Source organism: Podarcis melisellensis, assembly GCF_964234715.1.
Source record: "Podarcis melisellensis genome assembly, chromosome: 1".
Taxonomy (NCBI): Eukaryota; Metazoa; Chordata; class Lepidosauria; order Squamata; family Lacertidae; genus Podarcis; species Podarcis melisellensis.
In genome coordinates, this window is record NC_138528.1 from 73,063,606 (window position 1) to 73,082,680 (window position 19,075).

Below are 19,075 nucleotides of genomic sequence, written 5' to 3' on the forward strand. Positions count from 1 at the left end.
CAGCCTTCCCTGTAACCGAAGTTCTCTGAGCAGTTTACAGGGATTAAAACCAAACGAAAGTACAACAAAATGAAAATAAAACAAAGGTAACACAATTATGACATCACAACCAGTCACAGTCCTGTTTTCCATCAGCCATTAAAGCACTCATCTCAGACAGCCAAGCAGCTTACTTCTATAAAGAAGCTAAACCAGGAGTGGGAAACCTCACCCAACCTGAATGTGGCCCTTCAGCTCTCTCCATTTGGCCCTCAGAACTCTCCCCAGGTCACTTCTCTCACTGGCCCTACTTCACATGTTAAGGTCTTCACCTTGTAGGAATGTGTCCCAGAGCTCTAATAAAGCTTCTTGTCTGTCTGGAAGGAGGGCAGAGAAGGGTATGCGAGTGTGTCTGCAGAAACTTCACAGGTGGTGAAATTTACATGTGTTCCTCTGGACACTTTGGCTTCTGCTCCCACCCACCACTGCCATGTGGCCCACAGATGGTTGCCCAAAAGGGAATGCAGCCGTTGGGCTGAAACATGATCTCTCAGTGCTTGAGACTGACTAATGGTAAATGCACGCAAGAACACCAGAGCAAAGCAACCTATGGCGGGCGGAATGTTAAAGAGTCAGGACGTAGACTTCGATAGTGGTGGTGGTGGGGTCAGAAGATGAGGAGAGGAGAACAGGAATGTCAGGGATAAGGTACAATGTAATAAGGTATTCCTACAGACAGGTGCTCTGTTAGGTTACTGATAACAATGCAGAAGTTTCTGCTGTAGCTGATTCACCTCTTAAACTGAGAAGTGCCACAGATATAGGCATTTTATCAGATTCTGGGGGTTTGAGTTTTGGACACTACACAATTATTTCGCATGCACTTTTAGCACAGAGCATGACGCGAAGCTCCAAAAGGGTCTAGGAGACGGTCTGCACTCTGTAGCCCAAAGCTCTGTTTGCAGGTTAGTTCAAACTAGCCTGGATTATATACTGTGTCCAAAAGCAAAAAGTCAACAGAGTCAACAGCTGCACCACTTTCAGTAGGAAGAAAAGTTTAGTTATAATATGTATGTTTGCCATTATAGAAAATAGCTCTCTTCTTTTTTGCATTGTTTTGTTAAGGGCAGATAATGTTCCAGAGAGCTGTTGAGGAACAAACCGCTTTTCCACCCCGTCTCATTCTTACAACATTCCAGCCCCCTCCAGCCCCTATGGTTCCTGCTTACCAACGTAGTATGTGCTAGGAGCTGGCTGGTCATCTAGCCTCGATTCCAAGATACTTGAGGTCTGCGAATCGTGACGAAGCCACAATGCCACACCTAGAATTATTCCTCCTGCCAGCTGAAAAGAAATTTAAGAAGGAAGGTTAACATGACCCCTTCAAATAAATGGGGGGAAAGAGATTGCTCATGCCATAAAACGATTTACCAAAACATTCCAAACCTCGTCACACACCCATGATGCACCAAACACCCAGGCAAGTGTGGGCAGGGTCTATGAGATGGGGTGAGGGATAAGAAGAAGAAGAAGAGTTTGGATTTGATATCCCGCTTTATCACTACTTGAAGGAGTCTCAAAGTGGCTAACATTCTCCTTTCCCTTCCTCCTCCACAACAAACACTCTGTGAGGTGAGTGGGGCTGAGAGACTTCAGAGAAGTGTGACTAGCCCAAGGTCACCCAGCAGCTGCATGTGGAGGAGCGGAGACGCGAACCCGGTTCCCCAAATTACAAATCTACCGCTCTTAACCACTACACCACACTGGCTCTCAAGAGATTAAATGAGGTTACAGTTTTGTTTAAAAGACCTCATCTGTACCAAACACATATCCAAACACAATCCTCAGGTTGACTTAGTCATTCATTTCCCTCCAGCAACCCAAATGAGACACTTATCGATAGGGTTCTTCTCATCCCAGTGCAATTAGAAAGTTATGTTTGAATATATGTCCTAGTCTATCAGCTGGGGGCTACATTAGCACATAATGAATAACAATGGCACTCAAGTAGCAGAAGAGCATTTCCAGTGCATTAATTACCAAAAGTGTGTTTGTTGTGAAGCATCAGAAAATGTGCAAAGTGTAGTATGGCTCAAAGAATTTCATTTCATGAAGACCCTATGCTAGGATACTTGTATTGATCATTGTGTCATATTCTTTAAAATATATAGGCAATGACTGATGAAGCTACAGGTGTCGCTGAATAATCTTGCTACTGATCATGGGGTGGAGTCTCAGCATCTTGAATCATTCTTGCACATCCCCATGATGGCAAATTATGATACACCTTTTTTTATTTTAAAAAAGTATACTAAAACTGGCTACTTTTAGCTTTAAGGATATTAAAGTAGCCAGCTTAAGCAGTCTTTTTGAAATGTATGTTTGTATTTTTTTCTTTTTTGTACTTTCTTCCAAGCAAAACAGGAAACATTACATAAAGGGGTAGGGGTAAAGTTAAGGTACCCCTGACCATTAGGTCTAGTTGCGGACAACTCTGGAGTTGCACGCTCATCTCACTCTACAGGCCAAGGGAGCCGGCAATTTGGGGTGAGGAGGAGAAAAGGCAAGAAAGCGAAAAACACGGTTGCACTAACAGAGGTCTTTGCAGAGATGTCCACTATTGAGGCTCATTAATTGAAAGCCCTAGGGTAGCTTTTTGAGGGAAGTGACATAGATTTTGCAAAGAGAAGTTAGACACTGGCCTTGTTTTCATGTCCCAATATGTCACAACCAATTTGGGCACATCCAGACTTGCCCTTGCCCCGCCGCTTTCACCCAAGGAAGCCTGATCTTTACCACTGAATCAGAGCAAACATCAATAGGATTTTCTTGGGACTGATGCTTCCTCCAATTTATTGCTAAAGAGTAGATTTCCCAGGGAAAAGCGGTGGGGGAAGGGCAAAACTGCTCAAACCCATGCCTAGAAAGTGCATGACAAGCAGAAACCACTCAGACTCACGCTTTCTAGGCGTGGGATCAGAACAAGTCTAGACGCGCCCTATGCTGCTTTAAGTACCAATGTACCTACTTCCTGCTTCTCCCTCATGGAGCACCTTTGGGGCTCAAAAAAGTCACAGCGTGGCTTCTCATTATTTTTATTTTTCAAATTTATTTTGTCAGGTGTCCCCAACTAGCAGTATGCCAGAAATAAGCTAAGAACAAACCTTGGTTGATTTCTGGCTTACCACATGTGGTTTCCTTGAAGCAAGCAAGCAAGCCATAGTCTAGATATGGACAACACCAAAAGCCGCAAAGAACAGCCACACACTCATCCACTCCTATTTGTACACTCATAGTAAGGTGAACATGGAGTGGTGGATACAATCAACCTGGCCACCACTTACTTCATCCTTCTGCCACCACTCTCCTCTTCCTCCTCATTTTTAGCCTTGCAACAACACAGCCTCTGTATTTTAACTGCATAATTCAGGTGTGCCCCGAAGCGCTGTAATGCACCTGGCATAAGGTGATGCTGTGGGAACTTGGGGTTGTGCCACAAAAACATTATCATTTCCCCACATCTCACATCTCTGTAGCTTTCTCCAGCGCAACGTCTTTACCAGCTACAAGATATATCCAGTTTTAAAATACTGGTTCTTTCTCTGAGATACCAGACCAGGATTATAGTTGCACAGTTTTTCCCATAGCTTCTTCCATTCAAGGAGTGGTATTTTCAAAAGCAAGGCAATTCAAAAATCATGGCAACTGAGTCTAGTTTGGCAAAGTAAACATGGTATGAAGGATATTTAAGTTTGGACTCCAAAAGACACTGAACAGCTGAGAGAAGAAAGGTAAAAAGAAACAAAAGTATGGGAAATGCCCGGGCCAAGCTTGTTAAAAGGGGTATGATGTGGTACAGCTGCACTGAATCTCCCTCTGCAGTACAGAAAGAAAGGAATCACGCTAAAGAAGATGGAAGCAGAGTTGAGTATTATACATTGCTGTTTGTGAGAAGCATTCCCCTCCCTCCCCATCTTTGAATGTGATTTAAAGGCACAGTGTGTACACATGTGGCAAGTCCACCATAATTCTGGCTTCTACTTCACCATCTGACAAACAAAACAACAGCCCTGAGCTGCTCATAAAAAAGAAAAAACCCAAGAGGAAAACTAAACACTGGCGCAGACTGCAATTTTGCTTTTTCCACTCAGAGTCGGCAAGAATTCTGACAAATTGAAAACACACTGCAATGGGTCTGATCTTTGGCATACTGTTTTTTCCAGTTGCTGTTCCAGGTGTCCAATTCTGCTTTCCATATTCCAAATAAGATAATGCTTCAGCTGCCTGAGCAACACCGCAGAGCTAGAAAACAGTGCAACGTCCCGTTTCTCATGGGAAAACTGGTGGAAGGCAAATGGGTGATGTCTGCAGAAGAGCACAAATGCAACACTTGTCCCATGTACACACTTCACAGTCGCCAAAGAGTCTCATTCTTTTTCTCTCTTTTAAAGAAAGTTACCAAAGTCAGTCTCTCCTGCTCAGAATTTTTTTAAAAATAGCATATTCAAGCATGTAGATTTTGTAAAAAAAACCCCACACCAAATCTTTACTACTTTATGAGATATACATCCAACAAATACATTGCATGCAATGTCAAATTTTATGTATTGTTTTTATGCAGATTTTATGTATTGTTATATACATTCTAACTTATTGCCCACTGCTTTATAGAAAGCTACCCTCCCCTTCCATTCTGTAAATGGATGGAGCTTCCTGACCCACCCACCCCCACATTGACATACCGTATTTTTCACTCCATAAGATGCACTTTTTTCCTTCTAAAAGGTAAGGGGGAAATGTATGTGCGTCTTATGGAACGAATGTGTGGTCCCTAGCAGTGGCGAAGCTGGGGACTTTGGTTCCCGGAGAGGCAGGGGTGTAGCGTCCTAATGGTGGTACCCGCATGAGGGGGTGGGGAGAGGCGAGGTGGGGGAAGAGGGCTTTAGAACACTCTTTAGAGTTCCCTCCATCTGAGGGGCTCTGTGACTTGGATGAGAGCAGCCAGGAGCCAGGGCGGAGGGGGATCTTTCTCCCTCGTGCGCTCTGTATTTCCCCCCCTTGCTTTCCTCCTCTAAAAACTAGGTGCGTCTTATGATCAGGTGCGTCTTATGGGCAAAAATAAGGCACTTTATACTTGTCATGAGCAAAAGACTTTGTGTTTGCTTACATGTGTCCACACATAAGCAGTACGGTCCATGCTTCAACAGGACATCCCTCTAATTAAAACCCTTCCAATATGATCTACTGAAACATGCTTCAACTACTTTTAAAGCCAGCAGAATACTAGCAAGAATTAGAATACATACTACAGAATGGATCAGGAAGATAACAGTGTTGCTTAGCATAATTAGATGAAAAGGAGATAAGAGGAGGGTGTAAATATCAGCAGGTTGTGGTGAGGAAATGGGACCACAAACTGTAGACAGACAGAAAGGCAGCTGGAGAAGCTCGTTAGACACTTTTAACTCCAGCTTTCTAGATAAACATAATGTGGATACAGCCTGTAAATATGTCCTTGCTTTCTGTTCACTTTTATTCTCAAAGAGAGTCTTCTGTCAAAATTTCAAAAGGATTTGAGAGGATAAATTTCCTGTCCTTATGCCAAAGATATCTATTTGCAAAGTCCCACTTATTGCAATGCAACTTCTCTTCAAGTAAATGTGTGTAGGATTGCAACCCAAAAACTTGATCCCAACCATGTTTTACTTGGACATAAGTGCAAGTTAAGATTGCAGCCCCAGATATACTGTGACTTAGAGAAACTCTGCATTCGCCCTTCCTGTTTACACTGCAATGTTTTAGCACCAGAAAAGGCGGCATTGAAATAGAATGTGATTAGCACAACAACCTGCTACATTTCATTGTTTTCTGTGCAGATGGGTTTGTCCCACCCCGCATCTGATCTCTGAAAGTCTACCCTGAGAAAATTCACCAGAGTCCAGTTCACCAAATTCCAAGTTATTTAATTCAGCAGCACCTATACATAGAACCTTCTCTTCTCTTTGGTAACTATCAGAACCAGATTTTGTAAGCTCATTTAATAAGACATTTGTTTCAGTGGGCTTACTGAAACCACCCTCACTTATGGCTCTTTCAACAAGAAGAAAACAGACTACCAAGCAGGGAAGGCAATACATTCCTGTAAGCGTCAGAGAAGTTGCTGCTAGGGGGAGTGAAAAATCTGGATACCAAATTCATATCTGCATCTGGCTCTTTAAGACTAATGAAGGTTTCGGAACATGGGAAAGATGCCATGAAATATCCTAGCAACTTCCTTCACTTAGAGCAAAGTGCAGCCTTTATTTCACTTGTGCTGAAGGAACAGCTCAACGTTTTGGTCAGAACTGTGAAATCTCACAGGAACCTTGTGGTAACTGGTAGCAGATATGCATGTATGCAAGAGGTAACTGTCCACTGTGTGATGCATGCGAGCATTATTATTAGGGAGGCATTGTTAACACGGCAATCCCAAGCCAGGACAATTTTAATTAATGCCAGTAAATCAGAATATGAGGTTATAAACAAGGATATAACCTACAATAGAACATGGGGTCTCCCCCCTTTTCTTTTTACAAAACATGCATTTTAAACCCCTTTATATCCTCTCAGAGCACTCAAGCACTGTATAACATTAATCACATCTAAAAATTATTTTATATCCAGTGTGCAATTTGCAGTTCTGTGGGGAAAGCAGCTTTGGACAAAGGGAGGGTAGCAGGGACTGAGAGAGAAGCAAATGATTGCCCTACACCCAGAATTATCCGCAACCCTTCCTTCTATGTTACAGCATAGAGACTGTTCTAAAAAATGAAAGTGCCTTAGAATATGTGTGCTTTTTTCCTCCATAACCAATGATCTGCTCTCCTTGAAATTTTACACAAAGAACAATACCGCAAAAATGAAAAACAAGCCTGCACTTTTGGGGGAAAAAACCTGTAATAACCAATATTATTTTAGATTTTAAGATGAACTTTGTTTCATTATTTTTTTCTATTACAGCTATGGATTGTAGGAAAGTTGTACCCAGTAGCCATTTTACCCCCCATGGTGTCCAAGAAACATAAAATTTTGTTCCAAGACATAAGAGACCCAAAGATTTTATTCTTTGTTGAGAAAGAGCATGTCTTTGCAATAATTTTCACCATCAAAAACTTTTGATTGCATTGTGACCCAATGCTGAAAATTTAGGTTTTCTAAACCTAGTTTTTCCACCAAAAAAGCTACATTTTTTAAGGCATCTATAAAATCTTTGGAGTGCTGGTTTATTTTTTCCTGAAATCCTCATCATGTTATTGATCTCCGTGTAAAATTTCAGAGAGATCTGATCATTGGTTATGGAGAAAAAAGATAAAATGCACACAAGGCCGAGGATCTCAAGAGGGACAGAAACACAGATTTCACAAAACTTTGAAGTTCTATAAAATTAAAACTGTTTGAGACAGAGGGAAAAAAATTAAGGGGGTTTCTTTCAACCATAAGGGAATGGTGTACACCAAGCTCCATCAAAATCCCAGACGGTGGGTGGCATGACCACGTTGAACTGACATGGAATGACCCTTCTAGAGCATTAGCAGAGTGTGTTGTTTTTATAGTAACAGAATAACAAATCTTGTGATACCTGTAAGGCTTAACGTTTAATTGTGAAATAAGTTTTCCTGGGCTATGGCTTCAATCTGAACCCCTCTCCTGATTGTGATGGCTTTGGGGAGGGGGTTAGATTGGTACATAGTCACCTCTGTGCCAAAATCTGCCAGCAGAGAGGAGCATTTATTATATTAGTATTGGTGTGCTAATCCTCCTGTAAGATCCCCCCCCCCCCACATAAGACAGTAAGTCCTTTAGAGAACTCCAAAGGTAAACTCATGATTCAAAGTGTATTCAGATAACCAGAATCATGTCCTTTCCACTTCAACCTTATCGGTGTAAACAGAGTGGTGACAGACAGGAACTTGCAGGAAATAAACAATTGCACAGACATAGAAAGGTTGCAACACTCACACATTCAGGAAACCCCTCCCCTGTCCATAGAGTTACACTGGGCCAGATTTTCTATGGCTGCACAGCTCACAGCTCCAACAAGACCCTCTTTTTGCCCTACACTTTCAAGGACCAGCTTCAGACTTCTGTGGACCAAGGAATGGGCCTGCCTTACTGACACAGAATACTGAACGGAAGGCAAAAGGCAGAGTTCTCTATTCCTGAATTGCTCTCTAGGTACTTCAGGTCAGGTAAATATCCCCATTTCCCTTTTCTTCTTTTCCCATGGGTACTGTGGCAGACTGCCAGGCTCATTCTCCAGGGCTTGGGGTAATTCTGCCCAGTATCTCAGAAGAAAGCTGCAAAAGAGAATGTTTGTGGCCAGACAGCTCTGCCCAAGTCTACAAAGTTAAATGCTTCTTCCTAGTAAGAATGGCTTACCAGAAAGTAGCCCACTTATGGAGTGCTCTCCCCAGGGAGGTGCAGCTTTCATCTACACCATTATGGCACCAGGCAAATTATATTATATTATAGGAGGTTTTTAATCTATGATGGAACTGTATCTCTTTTTTCAGGACTGCCACTTGAGTTTACTATTTCTTAACAACATTTTACTGTTTCTGCTTTAAAATGTATGCCACTCTGTGAAAGTTTCTTAATGGTAAGGCATGATGGAAAATGGAAAATTGGGTGTTAGACCAGGCGTCGGCAACCTAAGGCCCATGGAGGCTGTTTAACCGGCCCACGAGCCACCCCCAAACTGAGTCCCCACGCGCTGGGCTAAACTGGCGCGGCACAGGGACTCTCTTCCACGGCTCCGGAAATTGCTTCTGCGCATGCCCAGATACTGAAAATCACTTCTGTGCAGATGCAATTTTTGGCATCTAGGCATGTGCAAAGCAATTTCCGGCGCCACGGACATGCGCAGACGTAATTTCTGGTGTTGTGCTGTGCCGGTCTGGCACACGGATCTCCGCAGATGTGATCCGGCCTATGCCTGGTAAGCTTTGCCAACCCTTGTGTTAGATCATGCAAGATGGTGGCACAAAGTTCTTTGACAGGAAATGAACATACAACACTCCTGCCTTTAAAAGGCAAAATTACTCATCACATTTGTTCTTTCAAGGAGGTTAGGGCAGCCTTCATGCGATTTATGTCTCCCCATCTGCAAAGACCACCCAGGGAGCTCTGTGACTGAGCAAAATTTGAGGCCAAGTATCCCTGACCCAATAACTATATTCACTCATCCCAATTTACAGGGTATCAACAGATAGCATCATGTCCAAAATTTAAGAAGTAACAGTGCAATCCTCTCCAGCACCATTAGGACTTCAGTCTGAGAACAGACTGGTTTTGGATAGACACATTCAACAAGGAAGTTACAAGTTGTAAAGTATTCCAAGAGAAGCTACTGGTGTCTTTTTCAGACAATCTGTTTTCTAAAAGATTGCGCCCAAGGTGAGATCAGAAAGCAGACCTCAGGCTTACATGTGCTCTCCCTTCTACCATATCTCTCTCCTTCCACTACAGAGAGTGCATTTAAATTGGTGGGATTTTCTGAAACCTACAAGAGGGAGAGAACCTGCTCTTTAACAGGTCTATCAGAAAGAGAACTTCATTCTAATCTAGGGGATGAAATACTAGTGCCTTAACAGGCCCTAACACCACACAGTGGGAGGCTGCTGTTGGGGAAGGGCATAATTCTCTTAGATGATAACATATCTGCAATGCTGGAGAAAGATGGAGTGGAAATGAGTGGATTCTTATGGGTGAAAGGCAACTAAGTTAGAGTAGACCAATTGAAATTAATGGACCTTACTCATATTCATTAATTTCTGTGAGACTACTTTGAGCAAAACTTAGCTGAATGCCATCCTATTTTGTCTGCTGCTATCGGATTGTTTTTATTCAGCTGTCTTTTGGTATATGATTATTACCTAGTTGAATAGTTGTTGGGAGTTTCCCCATAAGGGAAAAGGTGGGGTATAAATACATAAATAAAATACTACTAATAATAGTAATGTAAAAATAAAATAATAAATAAGATTGTGTACTAAAGTAGCCCTGGTCAGATATTTATCACTGTCCTACAGGGAAGTGAAGGCAGGGAAGGAGGACGGTGATGTACGGTTCTGGCTGGTTCTATAAAGAAATCCTACAGAAAGGCCACAGTGTTGGCAGACAGGAAATTGCCTGGAAGGAAATCAGTTTACAGTGCACAGATGACACAGCTTTGCAGGCTGTGTAAGGAAGGGTTTAAAAGCTACCCATGACTGCATGTGAGTTCCTGTGCATGCAATATCATAGAAGTAATCTCTTGTGTGCCTTCTTTATTGCCTTTTCTCCAGCCAAAGATTTATTGCTTCCCGGAAAGAACTGCGACAGCTCTTTTACACACAAATATGGAACAAATTCTTGAGAGTTTGGTGTGATGGGGAGAGGCAGGAGAAGGAAAAGTAAACTTGATAATGCTACATGAAATTGGCCAGGTAGGATCCATGCGGGCAAAAATTTGACCAAGACTGGCTCTTGAGATTGAATCAGTCTACCTAAAGGACACTTGGAAAACAAGTTAGGAGAACATGGGAACCAAACTCCCAGTGCTTCAAAAGGTGAATATCCATTCGGTTTCTGCCTCTGCCCCACAGCACACCAGAACTCCTCACTGTGATAAGCTTCTCCTTATTGCAGCATTGCTAGATTATCAATTTGGAATCCTTCTCTAAATCATATTTTCCCCCCCTCAAAACTCACAGAGGGGCAGGGAAGAGAAGAAGGGAGGACTTCCTACATCAACCACCTCCTCTAGCCTCTCATCTTTTTCTCTCCACATAAATTACCTCAACTCAGGAGCCATGCTCCTCACTTCCTCAAATGCTTGCCCTTCTTACCTCAGGCCCAAACTAGATTTAAACCTTAGGAAGTCTGTTTTAGCATTCTCAGTTCCATCACACCCAATTTCTCAGAAACTAGTATTTCGTTTATACAACCAAGATAATTTCTTCTACTTCAATCCAAACCTAACTTGATTAAAGACCACAAGTGATAGATAATTGCTACATCACATGGTAGTTTGTCCTAGCAGCTAATTACTGCTACTAAAAAAACACCATAATGATTTATCTAGCTTCAATTTAGAAATACTAATCTAGCAGACACGATCTAATCTTTTTTGAACACCAGATGCTTTGCTCCTTTGTAAATAAAGAGTAAGTTGCTTTGGGGGAAGCTCTTTAAAGAACCAGTTTACTCGAGTGTTTTCTACATGATATAGTTAGGGCAAATAAGGGCAATTGTTTTCATCCCCAAGGGCTAGTAGAAAGCAGATTCATGTCTTTCTAATTAAACAGCTGCTTCCACCCCCTTCAAACAGTCAAGTTTTCTTAACCTCCCTGGAATGAAGAAATTTCAAAAGTTTGGCTTGATGTGCTGGAGGTCACATAGCAGACCATATTTACTTTTTGAACCACCGGTCTGAATGAATGAGTTTTTACCATTATTCCTAAAAGTTTTGTCTGATCTCCATATTCAGCACTGGGTCTTGACTTCCAGATCTGAGTGCTTTTGGCATCCTGGCCATTTTATTTCAACTTGGTTCACACACAAGAGAGAACATTTTCCTGCTTCTGCAGCTTAGTATTTTGTTCCTATGGTCCATGTAATTTCAGCAGGTTTTAAGATGGTTCACACATCTGTTTTAGTGTGTGTGGACATTTGGGGAACAACTTGCAAGGCAGTGACAAGACAGAAGGTATTGCCCGAAATGAAGAGAAAGCTGTGAAGTGGGAAAATGTTAAGTACAAAATATTTTGATGATTTCCTGGTTTCTTTGCGTTTTTGCACTAATATTAACATCAAGAAAGATACCAGACAGAAGGCAGAGTTAAAATAGAAGAGTACAACAGAAAACATTGTTTTGCCATTAATCGTAGGAGACCCACAACTCAACTGGGGATCTGGGGGTTGAGATAAATGTGTGCAATAACTTTACTCCTGCTTGCCTGATGGGTTGAGTGGCTCAGAGATTTCATTTTGCAGTTTCCCTAAGGAAACTTATCACCACTAGGGCTGTGCTATAAATCAATATATCACCTGACATCAGGTTTTAGATCAAATCGTAATAACCATTTTTTAAAATATGACTTTGCAATTTATCGCATATTGTGTGTGTGGTATTCAAAACTCACAATATTGGAAAAATCAGGAAGCCAATGCTTCTTCCTGCAGGTGCAGCCCTTGCTAACTCCACCTCAGTCAACCTTCATCTCTGCCTTCTGCAGCATCAAGAAATACTGTAGCTACAAATCACTACAGCAGGCAGACTCAAAAATCACCCAGCAGATAATGCCAAACAGAGCTTCGAAAACTGGTTTAGCAGTCACTGTGAGCCTCAACCTTCCCTGTCTTCTGTAGTATTAGCAGCAGCAGCAGCAGCAGCAGCAGCAGCAAAACAAATTACTACAGCAAGCTGACTCCAATATTGCCAAGCAGCTATGTATCGCCAAGTGGAGCTTTAAGAAATGGTTAGCTCTCTGTCTCCCCAGCCATCCAGCCGGCAAACAGGGACTTCTTCCCTCACTTTTCTTGCTTCAAGGCCCCAGGCTGGTAGTTGTCTTAGGGGAAGCCTACAGGTTCAGACTTCTGGAGCCCCTTTCCTCCATAGAAACATAAACAGGGGTTAGTAAAAAAACAGACACCTTCCTTTGTCATTTGACCCTCTTCTGTCATTCTGCGTGTGTGTGCATACTGTTTGTGGGTGTGCTAGTGTGTACGCGTGTCTCCCTCCCCCCTTCCGTTGGTGTGGTGTGATGTGCATTTGTTTTTGTGAAGCAGCCGGCAAAAAGCACTGGGGGTTTTTATTAACCCAACCCACACTTCACACTTTGCTTTCTGTAAGTGGCAGCCCGGCCCCTTGTTAAAACTGTACTGCTTGTGTGGGTGAGAGTCTGACTGTCTCCCTGACTCCCTCTCCCCTCTGTTGGTGTGCCCAGCTCATGTTCCATTTGGAGCCATGACACTATGGCAAGGAACTTTCCTGGAGGTGCAGGGGTCTGTGGAGAAAGGCTTCTTCAGCTCCCTTTCTTTATCCCCATGTTTTTTAGCTCAGTCAGCCCTTCAGTGTTTCGCTTGCACTCTCTGTTTGTTAACTCTTTCCCCTCCGAGTTGCTTCCTTCCTTGCTCTGTGATTCTCCTTCTCTTCTTCAGTGCCAGTGTGGTGTAGTGGTTAAGAGCGGTAGTCTCGTAATCTGGGGAACCGGGTTCGCTTCCCTGCTCCTCCACATGCACTGCTGGGTGACCTTGGGCCAGTCACACTTCTTTGATGTCTCTCAGCCCCACTCACCTCACAGAGTGCTTGTTGTGGGGGAGGAAGGGAAAGGAGAATGTTAGCCGCTTTGAGACTCCTTAAAGGGAGTGAAAGGCGGGATATCAAATCCAAACTCCTCCTCCTCCTCCTCTTCTTCTCCTCCTCTTCTCCTCCTCCTCCTCTCTGTGTGATTGTGGCTTTCAAGTTGCTTCAGAGTAAAAGAAATCCCCCCACCCTGCTCTGCTGTTCAATATTTGAATATCTAAAAGTGTGACATTAAATCTGCTTTTTTCTTGTTTAATAATGTAATTAAATTTTCAGGGAACCTTTGATCTCTATGCTACTAATCATTTCTACAGCTTTAACTTAAGAGAAAATGTGCTGATTTAAACATTACTGGTACAGCAGTACTATAACATTAACAGTTGTAACAATGTGTTAAAGGTAAGTAAAAAAGGATCAATTTTAGACTTAGACCCATTTGTAGTAGCAGTTGCCAGGACATCACCGTGTTCACCTCTACATAGCTCCAGCCTTATTTCAGATATCGTGATATATCAAAATATCACAGTGTTTAACTTGTGATATATTGTGCTGCTGAAAACCAGCACAATATCATCCCAGCCCTAATCATCACATTATTCAGTTAAAAGTCTTGTACACTGTATACTATAAGACAAGAATTGCATTATAGAATCTGCTTATAGAGCAGAGCCATAGCCATGCCAAGGGAGCAGAGAAAAGAAAAACAAAGCCCTCAGGTCTTCCATGATACTCAAAAAGCACACTCAAAAATCCTTTCTGGGTGTTGCAACAAACAGGCCCGTGGGAGCTTTTATTCCTGTATCTGTTTGTTTTGTTGTTGTTTATGAATTGCTTCCCATAAAACATCCCAAAGCAATTAATAATAAAAACATCAACAATATAAATGTATACATAAATAATTTCATGCCTGATACAGATAGAGACAGGGGCAGAAAATTCTGCTTAAAAGGCTTGTTGAAAAAGGAAGGTGGTCAACAGGCACCAAAAGGAGAGGAAATGCCTGCTTAATATGTCACTGAAAAAAGTTTGAAAGGGTAGGTACAACCACTAGAGTAAAGGGCTAATTCTTACATCATATGATATTAACCTCCAGATGAGACGGCATCTGTAAGATGCCCTCAGCTGCATGAGATGATTTGAGACTCGTGGTACATCCACGATAGGCATCTATAAGCCAAGCTGCCAACCACTCACATCCAAGCACATGTGTGCTTTGATTACATCTTGAGGTAACGCATATTCATCTTGCTACTGAATTATATAAAGTACTACTCTCAGTGTTGTATAGCTGAATAACAGCAGAGGGAAGAAAACTGGAATGCATGGGTATAGAACAGTTTCACCAGTTCTTCACAACTGCAAGTTGAGACACCCATTTGTCTGAGAAAGTGCAAGTTCATGAACAACCTTAACGTTTTTTGTCTACATTAGCAAGGACTTTTAAAATCTGAAGCAGGAAATCTGACACTGTTGTCCTTAGCAGACAGAGGTTGTTTTGGCAAATTTACACTGGGATGAGGAGGACAAAAGAGTCTTCCCACGAGGAAGTATTTGGATTGTATTTGAAGTATTTGTGATGCCACACAAATGGACAGACGCAGTGACAGCACTGTTATAGCACTGAGTTCCCACAAATACGAATAAGTGGAAGATCCCTTAAACACAGAAAGAACCCTGTCCTTTTCATACTCAAGACACAAATAACAAGGTCTGATTTCATCTGCCAGAAATGATACAAAAGTCACAATACTGTGAAATGTTCACATTCTTTCAAAACAGAGTTTCTATACTACGTGCCATTTACATAAATTAGCATTTCTCAAAAAATGCCAATAAAATTATGTTTACATAATAAAATTGCATGTACAGGTAGGCATTGGACACTTTAACTGGGACTGCAACAAATGCTGAGTCATGATCCTTTTTTCACAGTGAGAGTCAGCAATCTCCCAACCACTGGAAAGCTAGTGTACTGATACACCTTAGACTGAAATTGTTATTCTACCTTTGTGCCATCTCTGGTTTAATTTTTCTGGGAAATGTGGCACAACCCAATTGTTACTTAACAGTAATTAAACTGAGGATGGGAACAGGTACACTTCAATACAAGGTGACTATTAATCTCAGTAATTTATCTTGGAGGCCTTCAATTAACCGCTTGGACCAAGGATCATTAGGATGTTAATTTTCACAAGCTGACAAAATAAAAACACTTCTACTGAAAATGGCAACAGTTTGAAAATAAACCACATCAATCTTTGAGGTGAGTTTCAAGTAAATAAAAATAGGAAACTACTAGCTGATTCCTAGAAGTGTGCAGCTTAGAGCAGGGCTTTCTGTGGAATATAACAAGGGTCCACTGTCTGCACCTTGCAGAAGATGTTTTTGTTCCAACAAGCATTCTCAGCTGGATGGAATGGTCTCTCTCTTGTTTTTTTTTTAATCTGCCTTTATTTTTGTGCTGTTTTAAATTGGGTTGTTTCCAATTGTATTTTGTACATCACCTTGAGACCTGTATGGAAAGTGATTAATAACAATGATAATACGTCCATGATGCTTCTCATCATCCAACAGACTTACTTCACATTGCTAAAGGGACTAAGGCAATTCATGATACAGTTTAGATAGCCAAACAAGCAGTCCTTGAGCTGCCTATTATCCACAAATAGACTTCACCTGGCCAGAGAGACCATACCTAACTAATTATGATTTGAACAAGTGGGTAAGTCTTTTAGGAATCCTCTCCCTATCCACAAAAATAAAAATACTCTTAACAATAGCAAAACATTCCAAATTTGGTTGCCATATTTCATATTTTTTAGAAAGACCCCAAAATTGTTTTTTCCATCATGTTGCCATACATTCAGATTTTCCCTGAAATTTTGCCAATTCAGCAAAATCCCTGCCACCGCCGCCGTTTTTATACACAAAAACCAGGACATGTCAGGAATTATCCTGACATATGGCAGGCCTAACATTTGTCTCACCTATCTTGAATTTGGATCTTCTGGTTATGGTATTTGGGGCTATTTAGGATTAAATTCTAGTCTTCTTGAAATGATTACTGGCTTTGAGAAGCCTTTTCAGTGCTCCCTTGAGAAGTGGTGGACTCTCCTTCCATGGAGGTTTCTAAGCAGAGATTGGATGGCCATCTGCCATGGATGCTTTAGCTGAGATTCCTGCATTGCAGGGGGCCCCAGAGTCTCCTCCAACTCTACGATTCTATGACTCTGTAGGTCTAGATCCCCAACTACTCTATGTAAAAGAAAAGAAAAAATCCCATAAATGTATCCCATAATGTAAACTAAGAAGAAATCATCATAAAGAGGTAACATGAATACAAAAAGAAGCAGTTCAAACTGATTCCTACTTAACACACATTGCATGGAAATAATTCCAGTCCAATAATTTGACCTTCCACATCAGAATGGTTGGGATCATAGCCAAAGTTACTACTGCACTGGCAGTCTTCAACACTTCCCTGGGATATCTGTGACAGATTTATAACTAATAGCAGAAAGGACAGATAAGACACTGGGGTGAGTCCCCCCCCCCATCCATGAGGGAAGCAATCTATACACCAGAGACTCAACAGTACATACTGTTTATCAGGAAACAATATTTCAATTATTAAACATTGGCACATTTGCACGTGGGGAGGGGAAAATGAGTTTTTATTCTTCTAAAAACAAAGGTTTGCTTAATCATTTCAGAACCTAAACAGAAAGCGTTTTATTCTTCTTCAACAAGATTGCAACGTACATTTAAAGATACTGTGCTGGCCACAATGAGCGGAATTGCTCAACGGGGCATGACCTTGATTTTTGAAATTGGCAGCTGGTCAATTTTAGGAAGCTGCCTTAAGCTTGGGCTTTGCATCCAACATTGCCTACTATGACTGGCATTGGGTCTCAGACCAGCATCTTTCCCATCGCCTGCTACTTGATTCTTTTTAGCTGGAGATGCCAGAGATTGAGCCAGAGAACTTTGTGCAAGCAATAAAATGATTTCTAAGCTCACCCATATTTTATGCTACTAGAGAGTATTTCAAATAGAAGAGTTTTGGCCAAGAGATTCACTAGTAAGAAGCCCCCTTGCAAGTCTTCTTTCCATTGTGATTCGAGGACCCGCCACCCGCCAGAGGATAAGAAAGACACATGGTCACAGAATATTAGGTTAATGGGCTAAAAAGGCCACAACTTTATTGATTACAGCATGTGAGAGGTGTTGGCTTAGGTATTGGATAAAACAATGGAGCATGACTCCACCCCCTCAGGAAGGGGTGAGTCTAACAAGGGTTAACCACCAGTAGGAGGAGCCTGTTGATGCAAATACAACTGAAAGCTCCCCCTGATGTCACCGGGGGTCGTACCATGGCCCTAGCCACCAGCAAGGGCGTCGGACAAATCCGACAAAACCCAGCAGCGCAATGAGGTGGAAGCACTGCTGCGGCCACATTTTGAGTGGCTAAACCCTACCCCCAAGCATCCCCCTGATTGGATGGCTGCCAGGGGGCACGGTGCGGCAGGAGGGACAGCAGAGCAGGGGCCGGAACACCCCCTGCTAAAAGCGGGAAACGGCTCCCTTACAGCTACTAAAACATTCTGTTCCATTGATGGAATGGCAAAAAGTGATTTTATGCCTAAATGCCATTTCAGTATTTCATTCCAACAGTTCTGAGTATTTAAGCTAAAGTAATCTAATTGCTGTGCTTTTCAATGGAGTGACTTGGCACTCGTATGTCAAAGTACTAAGAATTAGACCATTGAGACTGTTGCTATTTTCTGATGCACATCCTGGAAAATTCAGGTTGTGCTATCAAAGTTCATTTGTAGGTCTTCAACAGCAGAACTCGCTTTCCCATAAGATCACACTTTTTGTGGCAAGGAAAGTGATGGGAAAATGCTAGACTCTCAAGTTTACAACCACGGTTGGTTCCAGAACTCATGCACACTCCACGTCCCTTAAAAATCTGCTGTGGAAGGTTGGGAGACCCTGTGGAACAGCATAGGTAGTGGTGCAGGAGACTGTTGAGAGAAGCTTGTGAAAACTGCCTACCCTCTTCCTTCTGTTAGGTAGCAGTAGACAATTTCAGGAGGGCTACAAAGAATGTACTTTGATTACAAGGCTGCCCTAAACTCTTTACTTTGAAAAGGAAATAGATTATGTTTAAAGAGAAACAGCTAAAGCTTCCCTCCCCAATTATTCATGAAAGTTAAGAGACAGTTTGTTTCTCACAACAATGCTACAAATGTAGTGATTCTTCAAATCCAAAAAAATGAAGACATCTACAGACACTAAAAGACTGAGGCTCAAGTCCATGGGTAGGCAAATTAAGGCCCAGGGGCCAGATCCGGCCCAATCGCCTTCTAAATCTGGCCTGCAGATGGTCCAGGAATCAGCATGTTTTTACATGAGCAGAATGTGTCCTTTTATTTAAAATGCATCTCTGGGTTATTTGTGGGACCTGCCTGGTGTTTTCATGAGTGGAATGTGTGCTGCATCTCTGGGTTATTTGTGGGGCATAGGAATTCGTTCATTTCCCCCAAAAAAATATAGTCCGGCCCCCCACAAGGCCTGAGGGACAGTGGATTGGCCCCCTGCTGAAAATGTTTGCTGACCCCTGCTAAAGTCAGATGAGGCTCCAAATCATGGCTTTGTGGATTGGGAAATGTGTAACAGGCCCACATTCCTCCCTCTATCCCTCTACTTCCAGATCTCTTGTGAAGTCTGAAATCTGACAGACTGCAAACTAATGGTTTGCAAACT

General features: G+C 42.1%; 1 protein-coding gene across 1 annotated transcript in view; it reads right to left on the reverse strand.

The window, feature by feature from the left end:
* CD81 (CD81 molecule) overlaps positions 1 to 19,075 on the reverse strand; it is a 57,710-nt gene that overhangs the window by 31,508 nt on the left and 7,127 nt on the right. Inside the window, exon 2 of the mRNA XM_081904409.1 lies at positions 1,209 to 1,323. Coding sequence (XP_081760535.1) covers positions 1,209 to 1,323 — 115 coding nt within the window. The remainder of the gene's footprint in view (positions 1 to 1,208; positions 1,324 to 19,075) is intronic.